Source organism: Sciurus vulgaris (genome assembly GCF_902686455.1).
Source record: "Sciurus vulgaris genome assembly, chromosome: 8".
Classification (NCBI taxonomy): Eukaryota; Metazoa; Chordata; class Mammalia; order Rodentia; family Sciuridae; genus Sciurus; species Sciurus vulgaris.
The window spans coordinates 141,314,568-141,335,872 of NC_136468.1; the positions used below are offsets into that span (position 1 = coordinate 141,314,568).

General features: G+C 36.7%; 1 protein-coding gene across 3 annotated transcripts in view; it reads left to right on the forward strand.

Annotated features, from left to right (window-relative positions):
• The first annotated feature begins 305 nt into the window (after positions 1 to 305).
• MED13L (mediator complex subunit 13L) overlaps positions 306 to 21,305 on the forward strand; it is a 290,375-nt gene continuing 269,375 nt past the window's right edge. For all 3 annotated transcript variants that reach the window (XR_013765965.1, XM_079152455.1, XM_079152456.1), the window contains exon 1: positions 306 to 439. Coding sequence is in view for 2 of the 3 variants with exons in the window: in XM_079152455.1 (XP_079008581.1) it covers positions 368 to 439 (72 nt within the window). In the remaining variant the exon portion in view is untranslated. The remainder of the gene's footprint in view (positions 440 to 21,305) is intronic.

Sequence of the window (21,305 nt, forward strand, 5' to 3'; positions counted from 1 at the left end):
GGAGGCGGCGGCCGGCCCGCAGCGCCGGCCCCGGAGGCAGCGGCGGCCCTGAGAGGCGGGGAGGGCGCCGGGCCGCGCGGACAGCGCCCCCCGCCGCCGCCGGAGCCGCAGCCGCCGCCGCCGCCGCCCGAGCAGGAAGGAGCCGCGCGGCCGCCTCGGACCCCCCCGCCGGCCCGGGCCCGCCGCCCCCGGCGCGGCGTCGCCGCGGCGCCTCCCGCCCGCCCGCCGGCCCTCCCGCCCTTCCCCGGCGGCGGCGGCGGCCCGGCCGCCCCGCGCTCCTCGGCGAGGCGCCGCCGCCCGGCCCGGCCTCGCCTCGGACGCCTCGCTCCGACATGCCCCGCTCTGGCGGCCGGGCTCGCGGAGGATCATGACTGCGGCAGCGAACTGGGTGGCGAACGGGGCGAGCCTGGAGGATTGTCACTCCAACCTCTTCTCGCTGGTGAGTAGCCGGGCTGCGGGGAGGGGGCTGCCCGGGGGGGCCCGACCTCCGCCGCCGACCAACTTTCTCCTCCCGCCGCCGGGACTTCGCCCCTCCCTCGCCTCTCCCCGCCGTTCGCCGCTCGCCGTTCTCCCCCTTTTGGATCGTCTCTCCCTCGCCTTGGATCCCATCCAGTGTTTATTTGGCTCTTTAAAAATCATTTGTGAGCGCGGCGCTCGGCGTGGAATTTGCATGTGGAAGTCTCAGAGCTGCGGATGCTGGGTCGCACTTCGAACGCCCACCCTCGGTTGCGATCACACCCCCCCTCTCCTCCCATTTCCCCCCTTTTCTCCCCTAAATGTGGAAGCCTTTGCCTTGTGCTGCCCGCGCCTGCGAGCAGCAGCCTTGTCCCCCCTTGTCGGATCGGCCGGCCGCCCGCTCGCCCGCCCGCCCGCCTTTTGAATTTTTTTTTTTTTTTAATTCCATAATGACACCTGCAATTTCGCTCGAAAACAGTTGATTGAATGCGATTGTGTCAGTAAAGGACTCCTGCGCCCCGAGCTCCCGCGATTGTAAACACGGACCGCCGCCTGCCTTTCGGGTCTTACTACGCCGGAGAGCCGTAAAGCCATTGCACCGAGCCGACGGAAGGTGGAGAAGGCTTTTTCTTCTCTCTCCTCCTGTGTCTTTTAAAAACTGTTTTCTCTGCCCTTACAAATCCACACCCGCACAAAAAAGCAACAAGCTGGGCGGTTTGATAACATCGCTTTTATCTGCCTTCGCCTCTCGTGCTCTCTTCTCTCTGATAATTGACAACTTTTCCTTCGGATTTGCATCGCCTGCCTTAATCTTGAAGCAGTTAGGGTGTCAATTGTTCTCCTGGAAGCCTGGCACCCGACGACGGCGTCTAGATTCATCGAAATTAAAAATGTATAGGGCTCCAGCAACTCTTCCCTGGCGGTGGCAGTGACATTTGGTGGTAAATGCCATCTTTGCTTTTTATTGGGTCGTATTACCTAGCTCTGAAAACATTCACGTTGTTAAACCTGGCGTTTAGACTAATAATTGCAGTGCGTGGTCTTTAAATATGTGCTTTGTGCATGAGTTACTGTATGTATAGCTATGTGCCTGGGAGAGTACGAATTTGTTTAAATATTGAGCAAAGATTTGTAAACAGATGTAAAGCAATTATGTTTCAAGCGTAGAATATAATTGGAAAATTGGCTGAATGGTTTATTTGATTTAGCCTTAAAAAAACTCTACTTATTTTAAGTTGTGTACCCTATTTTTTGGGGGGGAGGGTGCTGCCCTTTGGATGCCAAGCATTTTGGAAATTATTTTCTGTAACCCCTGCTGTAGATAGAAGCATTATTTCCTCGTAATCCTTGTTTACACTGGATAAATAATTTAGTGTTCAAATTGTAATTAGTTACATTTAATTATGGGTGGCATAGATGCTTTTTTTTTTTTCTTTGAGACTAGTGGAGAAATAAATTCTTGCCAACTTTTCAAGTGGAAGTGTAATTTTATTAAATGTACTACAGTTTTTATGCAGATAAAAAGAAAAAAACCGACCCATGATTTTTACCTGCAAACACTAAATGACAGTGTCATTGCTTCCACTGGAGTAATATCAGGCTAATTTTTTAATCAAACATTTTTATTTAAATATTTAATCAAAATTTGATTATCAGTTGTGATTCTTAATGGTTTTGTAATAATTTTCCCTTGTTTTTTTTTTTTTTTTTTTTTTGATATGTGGACATAAAACTCTTTTTTCTCCCTCAGTCAGTCTTTTAGTATCAGGTTCAGGGACTTTCACAGATCAGCAAATGTATTGATTAAGGGGTATTTAAAATGGTTTTTGTTTGGTGGCTGGTGACCACATTGACACTTTTACAGGTAATTAAAATAATCAAGTAGACTTGTAATAGTGAGGAGAGACTCCCAAATTGCCATATATCATGCTGACTAGTAATGGCTTGTGTATATGTGGCTAATTTATATACAGTAAATTTTGTAGACAAAGTATATGAATAACCAATCTTTAGAATTATTTATTTTTTTTTAAGCTTAAGTAAGGATGATAATGTTATAGAGAAAAGATACTCGAGATTCCTTTGGAGAAACATTTGTAGAAGAGGATTCTGTTAGATTTTGACAGTAAACAAAGGTTTGTGTTTTGAATATTTTTCCCCTAAACCTCTTTAAATCAAGAAATTGATTTTTGAATATACTTTAAAAATACAATTACTTTTTAGATAGCACCTTTAATGTGCAGAACCATAGAAATGCTTAGTTTTTTTTTTTTTTTTTTTTTTTTTTTTAAAGGACTGTATAATGTTTATGTTCCCTTGTGTGGAAGGTGGGTTGGTGCTATTTAAAATTTATTTTTGAATCAGTTAAACTTCTGAATATTTTGAATTTTTCTGATTCCAAACTGAGAATTTTTCCTGACTATTATGTGCAGGTACATCCTAGACTATTAAAAATACATTGTACAGAATAGTCAACTCCAAGGGAGCTATAGTAATCACTTGTTATATAAGAACTATTTACGAACAGTGTGTGTGTGTGTGTGTATTTGAACTGCAGTTTGTTCAGTTTTTGGGAAAAGTATTGTTTCTAGAGAATTTACCTAGAAGTTCATATTAGTATAGATTGAAATATAAGCTAGAGATTAAAGTTCTGTATGGCAGTAATGATCCACCCACTTCGTTACCTGAAGGTGGTCATTATGGCTTAGCAAAAGTTGATTGTACAATCAGGTGTCTTAAAAGATTTTTGCTAGTCTTTTACTTTATTTTCTGCTGCATGGCATCAACTTTCCCGAGTTCTTTTCAACCTCCATTCCCCTTTCCTAAGTTGTGAAAAATGCCATAGGTACGGAGGATATAGGTCATTGTAGGTGTTCCTCATTTTTACTGCTGTGAGTTGTGTAGGTACTGCATTAAATACATGCCTGGCTGTGCCTCTGTGACTTAAAACTGTTTTCTCATGCTGTTCATTACATTCTGGGTGACTCCTGTTACTTATTCACTCAGTTATAATTCAGTTTAAGTGTGTTAAATCTACCTTTTGGAAAGCGTAACAGTGCACCCTATGGTATGTGAACTCACCCTTATGGGAAGACATAATTTCCAGATGTTAAGTATATCTTTATTTTGTTTCTCTATTGAGATAGCATAGAGAAAGTGATTTTGTGCCCTTTAGCTAGATTAAGTATGCACTCTTGGACTTGAGGGAGAGTGATCTCTGGTTCTTAGATGTTTGCTTCACATTCACATTGTTTATTTGCTTAGAGTCTTCCTTACTACGAATAATTGACTGATGATCCCATGTTCTTGCAGAATTAAAATACACACACACACACACACACACACACACACACACACACACAAATTAGTACGTCATTTCCACTGAGGGACATTCATTTTATATTTGAAGCTTTTAAGATAATCTGATGATCTAATTTCTCTTTGTCTTAAGAGATTTTTTTTTTTTTTTTTTCCAGAAAAGGAAGATAGGCGTAAGTGTAGAAACTTTGAAATCTGTACTCTTGAGCGCGAACTTAGTGGGGAGGACTGTCCAATGAAAATAAAGAGAAGTGAATGATTTCTCTGATCTTCTAAAGTGCCAAAATACTATACACAGTATTTTTTCACCCCAGTTTGCCATTTTAGTATTTATACATAAAGCATCTTTTTTCAGGATCATTCATTTTCTTTAGTGAAAATATTTGTAATTTGCTAATGTGTGTTTTCTGTTCGGCATTTGTTGTTAGCACATGGTGTTACAGTATTTATATATTTTTAATAGCAATAATTGCTTCCCGGTAATAGTTGCCATATTAACCTTCAATTGCTAGTAAATATTTTTAAGTACATAATAGACAGCAATTTAAGGCAGAGTGTAGCAGTTTACTGGACCATTTTAAAGAGCCATTTGTACGTGTGATGAGTTCATAATTTTAAAGAGAAAATAATGTACCTAGGACCTGTATGCTACAAATATTTTGCTGTGCTATTGCTTAACGTGCTCCTTGGGAAGAAGTTAGGTTGGGCCTATTTTTCTCTGTGAGAATCATGGGCGTTGGAGTGCATTTAGGACCATAGTGTTTATTGAGTTTATGCCTGATGCTTATGTGGCTTATCACTTCCTTTGGAATGCTCTGGTCATTTTTTCATGAATATATCAGATATTTATTTGGAAAAAAAATCTGTTAAGGCATTCCTTCAAATAACATTGTTATAGTAGTGAATTATATTAATTAGTTAGGAAAAAAATTGATCGTTTTTGTTCACTGGCTAATTTAGCTTAGTTAATTGTGAGTTAATTATATTCATCAAATACTTTCAGAGATCTCTGCTATCCTGAGATTAATAAAGAAGATAAAATTGGGATGAAACTCTTTAACTCAGTGTATATAGTATTGAGATTGTTTATCTGAATTTTTTTTTAAGAATAGTTCATTCAGCTATCAGTTTGATTCAAAGATATTTTTTGAAATATTTATTTTAGATAATAATAATGATAATAATAGCATTGCCTTTCTTTAACTGTAGAGGTACCAATTTCATTTTTTTTGAAAGAGGATGATAACATTTATTTCACAGGAGCTATCTGGTGAGAGAAATTAGACAAAGCTTATGAAAATAGTAATATAGCTGGATGTTAGGTATTATTAGTGATCTGTGCACTGCAGCTATTTATTAGAAACAGGAGGAAAAGATTTCTGCAGTATTGCTGTTAGTGCCATTAGGATGTATTTTGTGCAAATCTGTTTTACAAACTGTGTGTTATAAAACTGTGTAGTGTGGTTTACCAGATTATCTATTTTGTCATTTTACAAATATTTCTATTTTAAGAAATTACATTTAATGCATTGCAAAGTGAGGTAATTAGATAGCCTAAAAATGTGCCTGTGTTGTATAGTTAAAAAACCTACAAATAAACATACATATACATTGTTTTATAGGATTTGCTTAGAGTTCTGGAATTAATGAATCAATATTTGTAATGTGGTCTTGGAATTTAGGACTTTTCCCCCCTCTTGAGTTGTTTAAACTTCTTTCTGATTCTGTTCAGATAATTTCCTTTTATAGTATAAACTTTCATTGTTTATTTGAAAGATTTGAAGGTGTTAGCTTTGTTCCATTGGGGGGATTCACTTCATTACATAGGGGAAATGATATTCTATTAATCTTGGTAAATATTAACATAAATGAGGAATAGTAAATTCACACTCATTTGCATGAATGGAATATGCATGCTTGCCCAATTTTTGTTTAGTGTACTCACTATGTACATCAGCATAGTTTTCTATCCTTGTTTTAGTTGATATAAAAATAGTTTTAAATTCTGTTAAAATGTTGTGATTGATGTTTATTTCAGTGACAGTTCCGTACTCTACTACATTGTTATTTTCCTTTTAAGGCTATCATTTAGAATAGATTTTATCCTCATAAATTTCCTGTAATAGTCTGCTTTTAGGAAATCTTATTTTACTTTTGTTTATTTTTGCAAGTTTTAATTATGTTTGTAGGATTAGAATTTTCCTTTTTTAAGCCAATAAAATATCTGGATCTAGTCTGAAAAAAAATGACTATTCTTTCTAGATGAAAATTAGAAGAATCCATTGTGTCCAAGGGAAAAATGTTATTTCATTGGCATATCTGTGCCAGGTGCTGTGGTGCCTGCCTATATTGCAAGTGACTGGAGACTGAGGAGGGAGGATGACAAGCTCTAGGTCAGCCTGGACTAAGGTTTCAGGCTAGTGGAGACCCTGTCAAAATAAAGAATTTAAAGGTCTGGAGATGTAGCTCAGTGGGAAAGTGCTCCTGGGTTTAATTCCCAGTACCACAAAAGGAAAAAAAATCAACTATTTCACAGTATTTCTGCTATGTGAAATAGCACAGTGCTGGTGACAGCGTTCTACATTTTGTACTTTTTTCAGTATAGTAAAATTCCACGACTGTTAAAGGAACCTCATAGGTGGATATTAAAATTTCATTTATCTTTATGTCATGTAGTTTAAATTGAAGCTCTAACTTAACAACTGGAAGGGGAAAAAGAATCTTGCAGGTGAATTTTCTTTTTAAATCTTCATTAGATTCTTTTTTTTTTGTAACAATTCTTAACTTGTATTAAGCCACTGCATTAATTGGGTATATTTGGCATTTATTTGATATTAAAATTAAATTTAAGGAAAGTATTTGTTTCAGATAAAATAAAATTGTGGACACCATTTTTATAATGTTGAGTGGAAATTTAAAAAGTTGATAATCTAAAAGGTTACTGAACTTTATGAAAATTACTGTGATCTTTTTCCCTCCTCCAGAGACTATTGATAAATTTATAAGTAAGGAAGTATTTTTAAGAAGGATACATGAAGCTTCATATTTCCAGATTATTTCATTAAATAAGGAAGATGCTTAAGTACATCTGAGTTTAAGAGCTAACACTAGGTGCTCAAATAGGTACGATAGAGTGTTGACCAGTCTCTCATAATTGAATTTTAGCATCCTGAAGAGAAAGAAGGGAAAAACATACACATCTAACTCTAGAAAATTTGGAAGCAGTTTCTAGTTTTGTGCGTGCATGCATGTCTGGCACAGTCCTACTCATTTTTAAAAATAGTTCAGATGTCACCTCCTCGGTGAAGCTTTCCCTGACTCCCACAGGTAGAGCTAGTCACTCATGCTCCTTTTGTGTACCTCTGACAAGTAGATGATCTTCCACTGGGCAGTGGCCCTTTTCAGTAGTTAGGTTCTCATTAACTATTTGCTAAACGAATGACTATTGTCTTCTCAGTTCCCTAAGGGAGTTCTCAGTGCCCATTTGGGTTCTGATCATAAGTATGCTATTTTTATTTTTACTTATTTGATGTTTAGCTCTGCATTCTGAATGCGTTATTATTTAGGCTTGGCAATATTTTAGATGTGTTCTTGAAAATCTGCATTAGGGAGAATGCCAGTTGATCATGAGATGTGTGTTCTTATCATACCTCAAAGGAACAGGAATTAAGTTAGCATTAGATTTTCTATGGTAGGCAAACTATAGATTTTGGGATCAGTTGGGAGTTTTGTCCAGTTCTTGATCCAGAACTCCTTCCCTTTCATCCTTTGTGCAGGAGGACTTCCATTCAACTTTCACTTGTAAGATTGCTTTTCATGAGTCCTTTAAGATGGGCAGCGAACTGGTAATAGGGAAACTTGTGTTGTATTTGAAATTTTTACTAGTAACAAGCGACGTCAGGTTGGTTCTGGTAATGATTCTGTGCCTCAGTTTTTCCTGTGAACATAGTGGAAATATGGAGGGCAGGAGGTATGGAAAAATCATCCTGAGGAAAGCAGTTTGGATGGCTAGATAGTGATGTTTCATAAGAAAAGACCTCAAGAGAAGCTACAGAAAAGCCCTGTGCAGTTAGTTAACCAGGCGCTGGAATGAAGTACCTTGTTTTAAGTACAGCGGTTGTATGGTCATTGTACGTTTCGTATTTTTGCACCTTTTTTGAGGTAGCAGAGGATTAAGTTGGAGAACCTCTTGTGTTTTTCCTTATAAATAAGCCATGTCTGAGAAGAAAAACTTGAACTTCATCCTTAGATGGTACCGCTCTTGATTCGTTATATGGTTTGCAGTTGTGTGGTGTGTCTTTGAGGTGTTGAGAGATGTTGCTGCACCAGCTCTGGGTTATAATTGACTGAGACTAGGAATTGAACTGTGGCTCTTATTTGGTGGTTTAAGCTATTAATTCCTTGGCAGCTTTGGAGAGCTCTTTGAACTTTAAATAGCAGTTCTATTAACATTTTGAGATTTGTCTCAGGGAATGTCAGAAATAGTACTTAATAAATATATTTTTCTTCTAAAGACCAAATCATGTTTTAGTCTGACACGAATGTCACAACCCTTACTATGTTTTCAACAGAGAGAAGTCAACTACTGGCTAATTTTTCTTTTCTGTTTAATAATGTGGCAGTATCTAAAAATATTTAGCCCTTGTTGAAGGAAGGAAAGCCCTCCCACAAATCTGTAGTTTTTCTGTTAGTCATGTTGACTCCGAATAGTGGTGTTTTATCCAGAAGTTTAGAATTTTATGTATAGATGGTCTCCAGATTTCAAAATATTAGAAAAAGTTAATTTTTAAGTTTGTTTTCACACACCAAGAAAATGCTCTTTGACTTCTGTTGGACAAATGATGGTTGTTAGCCTCGTTACCTTTACTTAATTATGTGTGTTACAGAACTCAGATGCTATTTTTGGTAGCATTTTTATGGGAATGAACTTGGAGCATCAGGAGCACTGGTGCTCAGCCTGGAGCCCGTGCAGTGGGAGCAGGCTCTGCCTGACCCTCCTCTGCTCCGGGCAGTGGGCAGGAGTCCTCCCTACTGGGCCCTCTTCTAGGCCTCTGAAAGAGGCTTGGAGACAGTGTTGAGGAGAGGATGCTCCCATGGGATGAGCAGATTTTCCCATCCTTCCCTGTAGGGATCCGTGCTGCTTTCTCTTCCTTGATACCTTTTCATTATCATGTTGAGAACAGTGGCCCGTTCTGTGGTGTCATCAGGAAAGAGCATTTGTCCTTTAGCTTTTCCTTTCCCTTCTTTACACATCCCTGGAGACAAGCTGTCCACTTGCTGTTTTATGTGGTAAAGGAGAACTTCTGGGACTCAGTGAGGTGAAAAAGGGTGAGATTGGATAGGATAGTCAATAAAATAATATCTAGACATGTTAATATTTTGTGTGCTATGTTTGAGAAATATAAGACAAGTATAATTCATTTAGGAATAATGGACATAGGAAGTGATTAAAATTTAACTTGACCTTAAAAAAAGAGTAAGGGTCTGATAGGTGCAGAAAAGATCTACATTTAGGATTTAATTTCTAAAATTCTTTGTCAAGTACAAAGAGAGAGCTAAATGGATTAAATGATACCTTGTATCCAGAAAGACTCAGAAGGGGACTCTCAAATGGAATCTTGAAGGAGTGGATGGACATGACTTGCTAGAGAGAAGGGAGAGGGCATTCTTTGGAAGCTTTGTTGACAACTCTTTTTTTTTTTTTTTTTTTTTTTTGTTACTGAGGATTTAACCCAGGGTGACTTTACCACTGACCCCTGCTCCCTCTTTTTTTTTTTTTTTTTTTAGTTCTGAGAGAGACTCACTAAGTTGCTGAGGGTCCTGCTAAACTGCCAGCCTCAAACTTGTGATCCTTCTGCCTCAGTCTCCTGAGTCTCTGGGATTATAGGCATGGCCATGGTGCTGGACTGAGTCCCTCTTCTTGAGATATCTTCACTGAGATGTGGGAGAGCACTTCTAATTTATGGTCCTAGTTCTTGGCTTCCTTTTTTAAAAAAACAGCACAAAAGCTTATTGAAATTGAATTTTTATTAGGTGGAAAATTTGAAGTGTGGGCAGACCAATTTAGATTAAGAAATAGTGATATTAAAATAATACTCAGTTTTCCAAAATAATTCAGTTCTGAACTTTAAAAAAAAAAAAACAGTGCTATATTACGCAAAATGCTAATGACTAAAGTGACAAATATTTCAGAAACTGGACAGACGTGAATCTTAAATGAGCAGATGGGATATGAAACTAAAACGGGAGATAATCCAAGACGATACAGAAACTATTATGAGAAATGAATTGAGGAAAAAACAAGTGTGTTAAATGGTATTACATTTAATAACGTGTTTAAAAGCCTTTCTAGGATTGCTCTCTTACGCAGACAAATTAGAATCATGAACCTTGTAACCTACCATTCTTCAAATTCTGTGCATTTAAAATGAATTAAATTTTGGTTCAGGGTTACTTTTAAGTCATGAATGTGTTAATGTGTGCTTTAAGTAGACAATATAATTTGCTTTCTCTGACATAAAAATAAAGAAAGGGAATATAAATTGTGGTATTTCAAAGACAGTTGTGGTGGACCCTGAAGAGGGAAGGTGGGGAGCGAAAGATAAAGTTTGCTATTTGGACAGATTGGTAATTGGTAGAAATTACAGTTGAGGGTGGAATCTGGGTTTTGATGGGTCGAAGAATGAATGGATGGCAAGAAGAGCCAGTGTGGACATTTCTCAGTTGGAGACTGATTGTGAAGCAAGCAGGGATGGAGGGAGTGGAGAAGAGTGGGTAAGCGTCTCAAAAGTAGATTCATTTGTAGACTAGGGAGCAACAGCATTGGAGACACCGAGGGAAAGATAGAAGATATAAGAAAAGTTGGTCACTGGGGAAACAAGTTGGGCTGTTTAATTCAGGTGATAAGGGCTAGTGAAATACTGCTTAGAAATAAAGGATGTCAGGATATGAGAAAGAAAGAAATGTGAAGGAAGTTGAGACAGTCTCAGCTGAAGCTTGAGTGCTTTGAGGCTGAATAAACAAAATTTTGCATTTTTTTATGATGTTTGATTTCAACAAGTCCTTTATTTTAAATTTTTCTTTAATAAGGAACTTAGGCTTCTGATGGGTCTTACTGATGATGAGCAAAAACCTCAGGAAGGGATCTGCTGTGGACACGTTGGCATGCATGTGATGTAGATGGATGCCAAGAATTCTAGCCTGCCTGTGCGAACCTTTGCCTTCTCAGGTTCTGAGTCAAGTGGTTTGGTGTGCTTTCTTGTCATACCCATTTCAGTAGAGATGGGCTTAGCCATGTACTGAGTGGTAAGACTCACTGTGGGGACCAATTAAATGGGGGTGGCAGTTTTGCCTTCTGAAAACCAAGGCAAATTATCGTAAAGGGAGAGTAGAATTGTAAGTTGTGCCCTGTCGAGCAAAACTCAGATGCCATCTAGACGCCTATTTTTGGTGAGACTAAATCATTAAGAAGAACCTTAGTAGGATAAATAAATGTATCTAGTTGAGATAATTTTTTAAGACTTTAAAAGTTTGGCTTGTAGGATACCAGAGTTTTACCTTTGGCCACTTAGTGTGTTGCTTCACTTGTTTGATGGCCCAGTGAGCCATCAAGTACCTCACACACATTCTTTCAGTATTTCTTCCACAGTTGAAGTAGATTAGCTCAATAACACTTAGATGTATTTAGGATTTTTCTTTATGGTTGCCTGCCTGGGTAGTTAAGTGTGTAGGGTGGTGCAGAGGCTGCTGTGCCTATAGTAGGGAAGCCTGTACTGGCTTTTAGCTAACAAGTTGGCAAGTATTTTCTGTTTTTGAATTTGAATTCAAAATAGAAATGAGATATGAGATCTTAAAATGTTTTCTCAACTTTATTACTTGTGGTCTCGAGATCACATAGATGACTTTATTAATAGTTCTCTTTCTTTTTAAGTACTTTTTATATTAAAAATAGCAAATAGGAATCTATAAAGATGGTTATGACATAATTAATCCTAGAGGTATAGATATTTTTGAGAAAATTTAGTGACATAATTATTCTGAACAAATAAGAGAAGGTATTTTAAAAATTTTCAGATTTATATAACACCTGAGCAGTTTAGTGTTTAGAATTTATGCCAGAGCATGAATCTACATCTTAGCTACTGAAGAGCATAAATATTTATCCTCTGGTATACAAGTTCTTAACTAAAGTTTAAGTTACTCAAAATACAGTTTTCAAAGAATATTTGTTTATATACAAAGTAATCATCTGCACAGATTGAATCAAGTGTAAAAATTCCAGATACTCAGTTCATTAGTTGTATATTATTTGAGATACACACACACTTATTTATTTATTTTTGTTGTTGCTGCTATTTGGTGATGTGGTGAAACTGAGCTTTGCAACCCAGACAGATGGTGCTATTTTTGAATCTGTCTACAAGATCCTATTTAATTAAACAGTGGAATGATTCTCATGAGAACTCATACATGGTATGGTAATAATCTGGTTTCTTTAGTAAATTTTATAAATTTGATTCGCCGTGGAATCATTGTATTTAGGAAACTTTTCTAATGTATCTGTTAAGAAGAACAGTTTGTGTTGGTAATTTATATGGTGAACTGAAGGAATATTCCAGATGGATAAATGAGTGGGACTTAAGTAAGGTAGGCACTTATCTTTTAAAGTAAGTGATTTTGTTGCCAATCTTTCTCATATGGTACGTGTGACACACTGTTAAGAATCCAAAGAGCTGACTCTGACAATTTCCAGAAAGCTGTGAGCGATTTAGTGATACATGTTAACACTCATTTTAGAAGATAGCTCTTGGTTTAGAGTCTACCTTTTATTTTAATGTCAGAACTGAAAATAGAAATATTTTAAACATCCCAGTTGTTTTAATGTTATATGGATATAATGTGGTTTAGTTCTTTTGCAAAAGTTTGAGTTTGGTGACAATATTATATAGTTTGAGATGAATAAATGTGTAAGTTACGTAAATAATATACTAATAGGATATGAAGCAGAATTCTAGACCTCACTGGAATAGTTTACTTAGCTTTTACTTAATACTTCCTCTGTATTAGATGGGAGACAAGACTGGTAACACTTGACGACAGATTGGATGAAGGTGGTGGAAGTTAATTCTGTGTGCAGACAGGGAGCTGAAGGTTTTCGAGGAGGGTAACAACGTGATCAGACTTAGGTTTTGATTAGAAACCTTCTGTGAGCTCTGTGGAGAATTGGGTTGTAGCGGAGAAACCGGAGGCAGAGAGAAGGTTCATAGAGGAGTCTAGATGTGAGAAATTACGCAGGGCCAGTAGGAATGAAGAGAAGGAAATGATTAAAGTAAATATTTTTGGAGGTAGAATTGACAGGACTTGATGACCAATTATATAGGAATCAAATGGTAAACAGATGTTCTTGGTTTTGTGGTGTTTGCATTCCTGTGTATGCAAAACAGGGAGGAACAGTTGACGACATCTCTGAGCTGTCGTCGTTAAACCGGAGACTTATGCTTTGATCACAGGTGTGTATGCAGGGAAGTATTCCCTGAGCTTGGGTTCTTGCTGTGAAATTAAGCCTCATAGAACTCCAACAAAATTTTAAGGCAGGGGATAGTGAAAGGAAAGCAAAGGCAAATATTAGTGCTTAGAACCTAGCAATTTCCATGAGAGATTTGGGGTAGTAAGAAAACAGTTTATAAGGGAAGGGGAAGCAGAAAGGTGGCAAGAAAGGAGAGTGCCAGCCTGGTGAGGTAGGTAGAACCGGGCCTTCCGCCGGTGGTGGTGGTGGTGGTGGTGGTGGTGGTGGGAGGTGTGAGTCAGACTATTTTGTCAGGAGAAGAATTAATGAAATTTAGATCATTAGAAATGGGCATGGAGAAAACCCTAATAGAAGGAAAGAAAGAAAATAGGGGAGGGGTACCCTAACAGTAGTCAACCCTCTCTCTCAGCCTTTGTATATAGAACCTCTGCTTTAATAGTGATAGTGCTAGGCACAGAATATAGATACATCTTTCCTCTATTAAATCTGCTTTGGGAAGTTTTTATATATTAAGGTTTTGTTTGTATCAGGTCAGTAATATTTTGGTTGGAGAATGAAATGGACTTCCCTCCTGTTTTCTTGCATGCCTTCATGGAAATGCTGACATTTTGAACCAGTGTGTAAAATTAGTGGCAAAGACCACAGTATAGTGTTTATTGTGGATGCCAATGGCTCATTCTGACTTTGGGTTCTTTTATTTTTGCATTCCTATTATTCTATTTTTTTTTTGTTTGCTCAGCATTTAGCTTTCTGATTGTACAATATTTTTATAGTTACTCAGAATGGAATTATGCCTTGTCATTTTTGCATCACATATTGGGGAGAATTCCCCTTCCATTCTTCCGTCTCTCCACCTTTTCCATTTTCCAACCTTTCCTGGGTCCCTGTGCAGTGGAGCGTTCCCTGCCACTGCTGCACGTTCACTTGGCAGCACCACTGCTCAGTTAAGCACTAAAATGTACATATGCACTTCAGAGCCTTTTGATGTAATCTCCTTGGTGTGGTGGGGACCCTCTCCAGTGGTTTTGAGTGCACTTACTGGCACAGCGTGTACTATCCATTGTCAATTGGCTGTAAATTCATTCAGCTTTCTCATGTGGGGAGATTTTTTCACTTGGCTACCCTGAAACTAGAGAGTTGGCTTTCCTGCAGTTGTCATTTTTCTCTAATTTCTCTCCAAGTGAGGTAGTATTAATGAAATACAAAATATTTTCATGAAATAAAATTTTCAAGAAATTGAAACTATAAAAAAATTACCCATGTTTCAGCCACTCCATTAGATCAAATTTACCCCAGTACCTCTCCTCTAGTCTAGTTAGTATGCACGTTTTTGTATGTGAATGTATTCACAGTGTAAATCAAATTCTTTATTCTGCTGTACTTACTAACATTTTCCATGTGGTTATAATTTTTTAATTTTAATTTTAATGGTAAAGTAATTTCTTTTATAAATTTAATAAAAAATTTCATAATTAGTCACAGATTCAGGCAATATTGAAGTGTCTGAATTAAACCAGGAAAGTTGTTCTCCCCCACAGGAAGGTAGCTACCAGTAGTTTAATTTTTATCATTCCAGAGTTTCTTTTTCCTACTTAAAATGTCTGTGTGTCTGTACACATATGCAGTTTCAAAATTTTGTTCTCAGATATAAAATAGGTGAAAATAGTATTTGTAAGTGACACATAAGGTAGACTGAATCACAATACACTGAACACCTATGCACCTAGTACCCAGTTTAAGAAAAAGAACATTTTACCATTTATTGATTCCTATCACTACTCTTCCCTCCCATTCTCTTTCTGCTCCTTTCAGAGGTAAATTTTGTCTTGAATTTTATATTTATTATTGCCTAATTTCTAAAGAGTTTCAATCATATATGTATAGTTGTTTTTTTTTTTTTTTGGATGGTGCTGGGGATTGAACCCAGGGCCTTGTGCATGTGAGGCAAGCACTCTATTGACTGAGCGATAACCCCAGCCCATATATGTATAGTTTTTAATGTTTTTGAACTTTTTATAAATGGAATCATACTGTGGTCTTTTGTAGCTTGCCTTTTTTCATATGGTATTCCAACAGTATGTGGTCATAATTCACGCTCATGTACAGGGTTTATTTATTTTTTTTTAATGCAATGAATTGATGGACATTTTTATATTTTTAAAAGTTTCAGATAGAGATAATTCCACACCTTTTCTTGCTACATGCTTTTTCCACTAAACATTGTCTTAAAATATTTTTATGTCACTAAATTGAAATAGACCTTATCCTTAAAAAAAAAAAAAATGGGTGCCGTTTCTTTTTGTTTTGGTACTGGGATTGAACTTGGGGTGTTTATCCATAGAGGTATACCCTCAAACCCCCTATATATATGTGTATATATATATATATATATATGTATATATATATATTTGTTTTTAGTTGTTGATAGACCTTTATTTATTGATTGGTTGATTGATTTATTATAGGAGATGCGAACCCAGTGCCTCTTACGGGCTACGCCAGCCTTCTGACACTGAGCCACAAACCCAGCCCCCTCAATCCCTTTTATTTCTTATTTGGGACAGGGTCTTGCTAAGTTGTTTAGGGCCTCGAACTTGGGATCCTCCTGCCTCAACCTCCCAAGTCGCTGGACTTACAGGTGGATGCCACCACACCTGGGTATTTTGTTTCTTAAGATGGATGTACGTTGTTTGTTTAACCATCAACTATGAGGAACATTAAGATTCTTTCAAAAACTTTTGCTGTAATAGTAATAGTGTGTTAAATTTTGATAGTGATAGCTTTAAAAAATGTGTTAGCATATATAATTCTAACCTTGTCTACGGTGGATCTTATTCACTTTACTTTCTTGTTCCTCTGCAAATAATCCTCAATCTTTCAATTTCAGTTTCTTGATGTTAAATGAGATTATGAGCATCTTTTTATATATACATTGTATATACATACCTATTTCTTTGAATTTTCTTGTTTTTCAGAAGTGCTTGATCTCTAAAAGTCCCTTTTTCTTTTTTAAATCCACAGTCACTCTCTAGTTAAGAATCTGTATAGCAAGGCAGAACTTTGCATGCTGTGCATATTCTCCCACAAGAGCTTTGGCTGTGTGTAGGAGCCCCGCAGTCTTGGCAGGGCATTCTCATTGAATGCTGACAAGGTTTGAATAAGGTGGATACGACTGTTCCCACTTGCAGATGAAAAAATTGAAGTAAAAAATTTAAGTAACTTGCCCAGGGTCACACAGGAGCTAGATCTCTTGATTTAGAGCCCAGATTGTAGCCTGTATTGTGTTGTGTGCTTTACTTCCTCTATCTGAATACTTCTAGGACTTCTCTGAAGCTCCTCCTAGCTACTCCAGGCAGCATTGGTCTCTCTTTTGTCAGCCTTTTAAAAATTAACAGTGTGGACCATATAATTTAGTGCAAGCATGAAGGCAGAAATCACTGGAGCATATAGATTTGTCTGAGATTAATGGAGTGATAATATGGTTTACATTTTTTAAAAAGTTTCATCAGAGATTAATGGGGTAATAATGCAGCTTAAAATTTCTTCCCACAGATAGGGCAATAGATTTTTTTCTTTTATTGGAAAATGAAAAATCAGATAGTTTATTGTTTTGGTTGATGACTAGAGCAATGTAAAAACCCATGTAACTGTATAAATCTTAAAATCACCTCACTAAAAAGTCTTTTTTAAAAAATAAAAGACCAGTTTTACTCAAATACTCCCATCAAAATGACTTATTTTAGCTAGATATTCATGTGCTTGTTTAAATTATCTTAAATGTGATGAAATTAATTTCTTTTTTTATATATAAGAAACTTAGAGGCAGGCATTTTTCTGGTGTGGTTACCAAGGGATCTGGGCTCCTTCTGTTTTTGTTAATCCATTATCCTTAGGTTATCACCAGTAGCATATAGTCCAAGATGGCTGTTCAGACTCCAGTCTTCATGGTGGTATTCTAGGTAGGAAAGAGGAGGAAATTTGTGAAAAACATTTCTTTTAAGAAAAGTTCCAAAGTGTTCCTTAAATACATTTGCCCATACTTAATTTAAAGGCCATATGTACTTAAGGGAGACTGGGAAATATAGTTTTTTTAGTGGGCATATTGTTATCCCCAGCAATTTAGAGTACGTGTTTCTGTGGAGGAAGGAGACGTTAATGTTTGTGTAGACAATGTCTTTTACACAGATAAAATAATGTATACTTTTGTTTTATGGTCTACTACTGTGGTTAGAAATAAACCATCCTAATGTCATTAATAGGCTTCACTGAAAATTCACTTCCCAGAAATTTCACAAGAATTCTCTTTTAGTTAAGTTTAATAAATATAAATCATTAACCAGTATTCTGGTTAATATGGTTAGACATGAAAATGATTTATTTGAAAAATTGTATACTCTCTAAAAGGTTCCAGGTTACCTTTGAGATGTGCAGGATCTAAGATCTAACTTTAAGAAGTAACTTTGGTTAGTAGTTTTTTCTTTGAGTGATTTTTTTTTTTTTTTTCATGTGGATTCCCATTAATACATACTTTCTTTTGATGGTCCTAGGGATTGAACGCAGAGCACTACCACTGAGCTACCTCTTAGCCCCTTTTTTATTTTGAGAAAGGGTCTCGCTAAGTTGCTGAGACTGGCCTTGAATTTGGAATCCTCTGGTTTCAGCCTTCTGAATTTCTGGGATTATAGATGTGTGTCACTGTGCTTGGCTTATACATACACTTTTAATTATATTTATGTACAATAAAATATGCCCATTTTAAGTGTATACTTTCATGAGTTTTGACAAATGTTTATACATACATGAAACCATCACTTGGTTTCAAATGTTCATGTGGGCAAATGTCTACTACCTGAAATTAGAGAACATTTCTATAATGCAGAAAAGTTCTTACAGGCCTCTTTGTTGTCAGGCATCTGCCTTTCCCCTAGTCTTCTCTTATCTTCAAAGAACCACCGATTTGCTGTTACTGTAGAATCATTTTGCCTGTTTTAGAAATTTTGTAAATGGAATCATGTGGTATATAGTCTTTGTGTGTGGTTTCATATGTATATATATACACATATATATGTATGTATGTATATATATATAGATATATTTTTTTTTAAAATAGTGGGGATTGAACCCAGGATACTTAACCACTGCCATATTCCTAGCCCTTTTTAAAATATTTTATTTAGAGACAGGGTCTCACTGGGTTGCTTAGGGCCTCATTAGGTTGCTGAGGCTGACTTTGAACTCATGATCCTGCTGCCTCAGCCTCTGGAGCCACTGCGATTACAGGAGTGTGCCACCGAGCCTGGCTTCATATTATTGTTTGAGTGAGTCGGTCATTTCCTTTTAATGGTAAATAGTAGTTCCTTGTATGAATGTGTTACAGTTTGCTTATTCATTTATTTGTTATGGTTATGAAAGTTAATATGGTTTTTGTGTGGCACATATATTTTTGTTTCTGTAAATTATTAGAAGTCTTACTTTATAAAGAACTGCCAAACTTAAAAATAACATCTTTTGCCTATCATCATGTATGCGTTTTAGTTGATCTGCATCCTTGTGGCATGTGGTAAATCAGTTTTTAAAACACTTAAATGGTTTAGGGATGGAGATGTAACTTGGTGGTAGAATGCTTGCCTAGCCTCCTCAAGGCCCTGGGTTCACTACCCAGAGCTATTTAAAAAATAAACAAAACAAAAAAACAAATTTTTTTTAGTTATTCTAGTGGTGTATAACTGATTTTTATTTGTAATTGATAACTAATGAAGTTTAATATCTTTTCATGTATATTTATACCTCTTGTGAGTTGTCTGTTTATACTTTTGCACAATTTAAAAATTAGATTGTTTATTTGTTGACATGTAGGCGTTCTTAAAATATCCTGGACACAAGTCCATGAGACATACATAGTGTAGATATATCTTCTCAACTTGTGTTTGCCATTTTATGTTCTCATTTATGGTCTTTGAAGAATAAAGTTTTAAATTTTGATTAAGTGCAGTTTATTATTTTTTTCCTTCATTTTCATGCTACTGGGAATTGAACCCAGGGGTGCTCTAACAGTGAGCTACATCATCAGCTAGCTCTTTTTTTTTTTTTTTTTTTTTTTTTTTAAATTTGTTCTTTTTAGTTATACATGACAGTAGAGTGTATTTTGACATATCATACAGATATGGAGTAAAACTTCCCATTTTTGTGCTTGTACCCGATGTGGAGTCTCACTGGTCGTGTATCATACATGAACACAGGAAAGTGAAGTCTGATTCCTTCTACTGTCTTTCCTATTCCCACCCGCCTTCCTTTCATTCCCCTTTGTCTAAGGCAACATATGGTTATTTAGTTCAACATCATTTGCTGAAGACTAATCCTTTCCCACTGAATATCTTTGTTATAAAATGAATGGAATGTGTGTGTGTGCTTGGATTTTTTTCTTGTACTCTGTAATCAGTTCCTTTGATTGTGCCAATTCTACACTATGACCATTGTTGAAGTTTTGTAGTATATCTTGGAGTTGGTGTAAATTCTCCAACTTTATTCTCTTTGAGAATTGCTTTGGCTCTTCTTGGGTGCCTTTCATTTCAATATAAGTTTTTTATTCTACTTTTTTTTTTTTTTTGCACCAGGGATTGAACCCAGGGGTACTTAATCACTGAACCACATTCCCAGTCCTTTTTTTTTTTTTTTTTTTTTTAATATTTTTAGTTGTAGATGGACACAATACTTTTATTTATTTTTATGTGGTGCTGAGGATCGAACCCAGTTCTTCACACTTGCTAGTCAAGTTCTCTACCACTGAGCCACAACCCCAGCCCTTATTCTACTTTTTAAATGAAAAAATTGTGGCTTTGGAATCAAACCCAGGGCCTTGTGCCTCCTAGGTGAGTGCTCTACCAGTGATCAACATTCCCATTAAATATACATTTTAGATTTTTTCAATAAGTTAAAAACCTGTGGGCAGTTTTTTTTGGATTGTGTTGAATCTGTAGGTCAAATTAAGAAAACTGCTGTGTTTGAGTCTTCCAGTTCATGAACATGGTCTAACTCTTTATTTCTATAGGTCGTGTGTGTGTGTGTGTGTGTGTGTGTGTGTGTGTGTGTGTGTGTGTGTGTTGCTGAGGAACAAACCTAGGGCCTCCAGGAGGCTAGTCAAGGGCTTTACCACTGGACTGCCCTCCAGTCTCCATTTCTTGAGATCTTTAATTTTTCTTCCCAAGTTTGTATTCTACTTTTTGGTTTATAGATCTGGAACATATTTTTTTAAAATCAAATGTATCCTGAAGTTGTGCACATTTTTCAATGCTGTTTTAAATATTGTTTTTAATGTTTTCCCTTGTGACTGCTAGTGTATAGAAATGCATTTATTTTTGAATCCTGTGTACTGTGACTCTGTTATTAGTTCTTGTAGCTTTTTTGGTGGAGTCCTTCGAATTTTGTAAATGTACATGATGGTGTTATTTTCAATAAAAGATCATTTTAAGTCTTATTTTCCAGTTTGCATTTTCTTTGTCTTGCTTTATTGCTTTGGTTGGAACCTACAGTGCAGTATTGAATAGAAATATTGAGTGTACATCCTTGATTTGTCATTGTGATGTTAGCTGTGGATTTTGTAACATCTCTATAATCAGTTTGAAGTTTCTTTTAATTCTTAGTTTTAAAAAGCTGTGAATGGGTGTTGAATTTGCGAAAATTTTTTTATTTGTTGAGATGATGATAGGTTTTGTTCTATTAATATAGTAAATTACATTGATGAGTTTTCAGATGTTCAGCAGACTTGAATTCCTAAGAAACATCCTAGATTCATGGTGTGCTATCATTTTTATGTATTGTTAAGACTTTATTTGCTAATGTTTCCTAATGATTTTTACATCTGTGTTCATGAAAGATACTGACATGTAGATTTCTTGTATTGTCTCTGTCTGATCTTGGTATCATAGTAATGATGGTCTCAAAATGATTTGGGAAGAAGTTCTTTTGTTTTCTGAGTGAGATTGTGTAGGACCAGTGGTATTTCTTC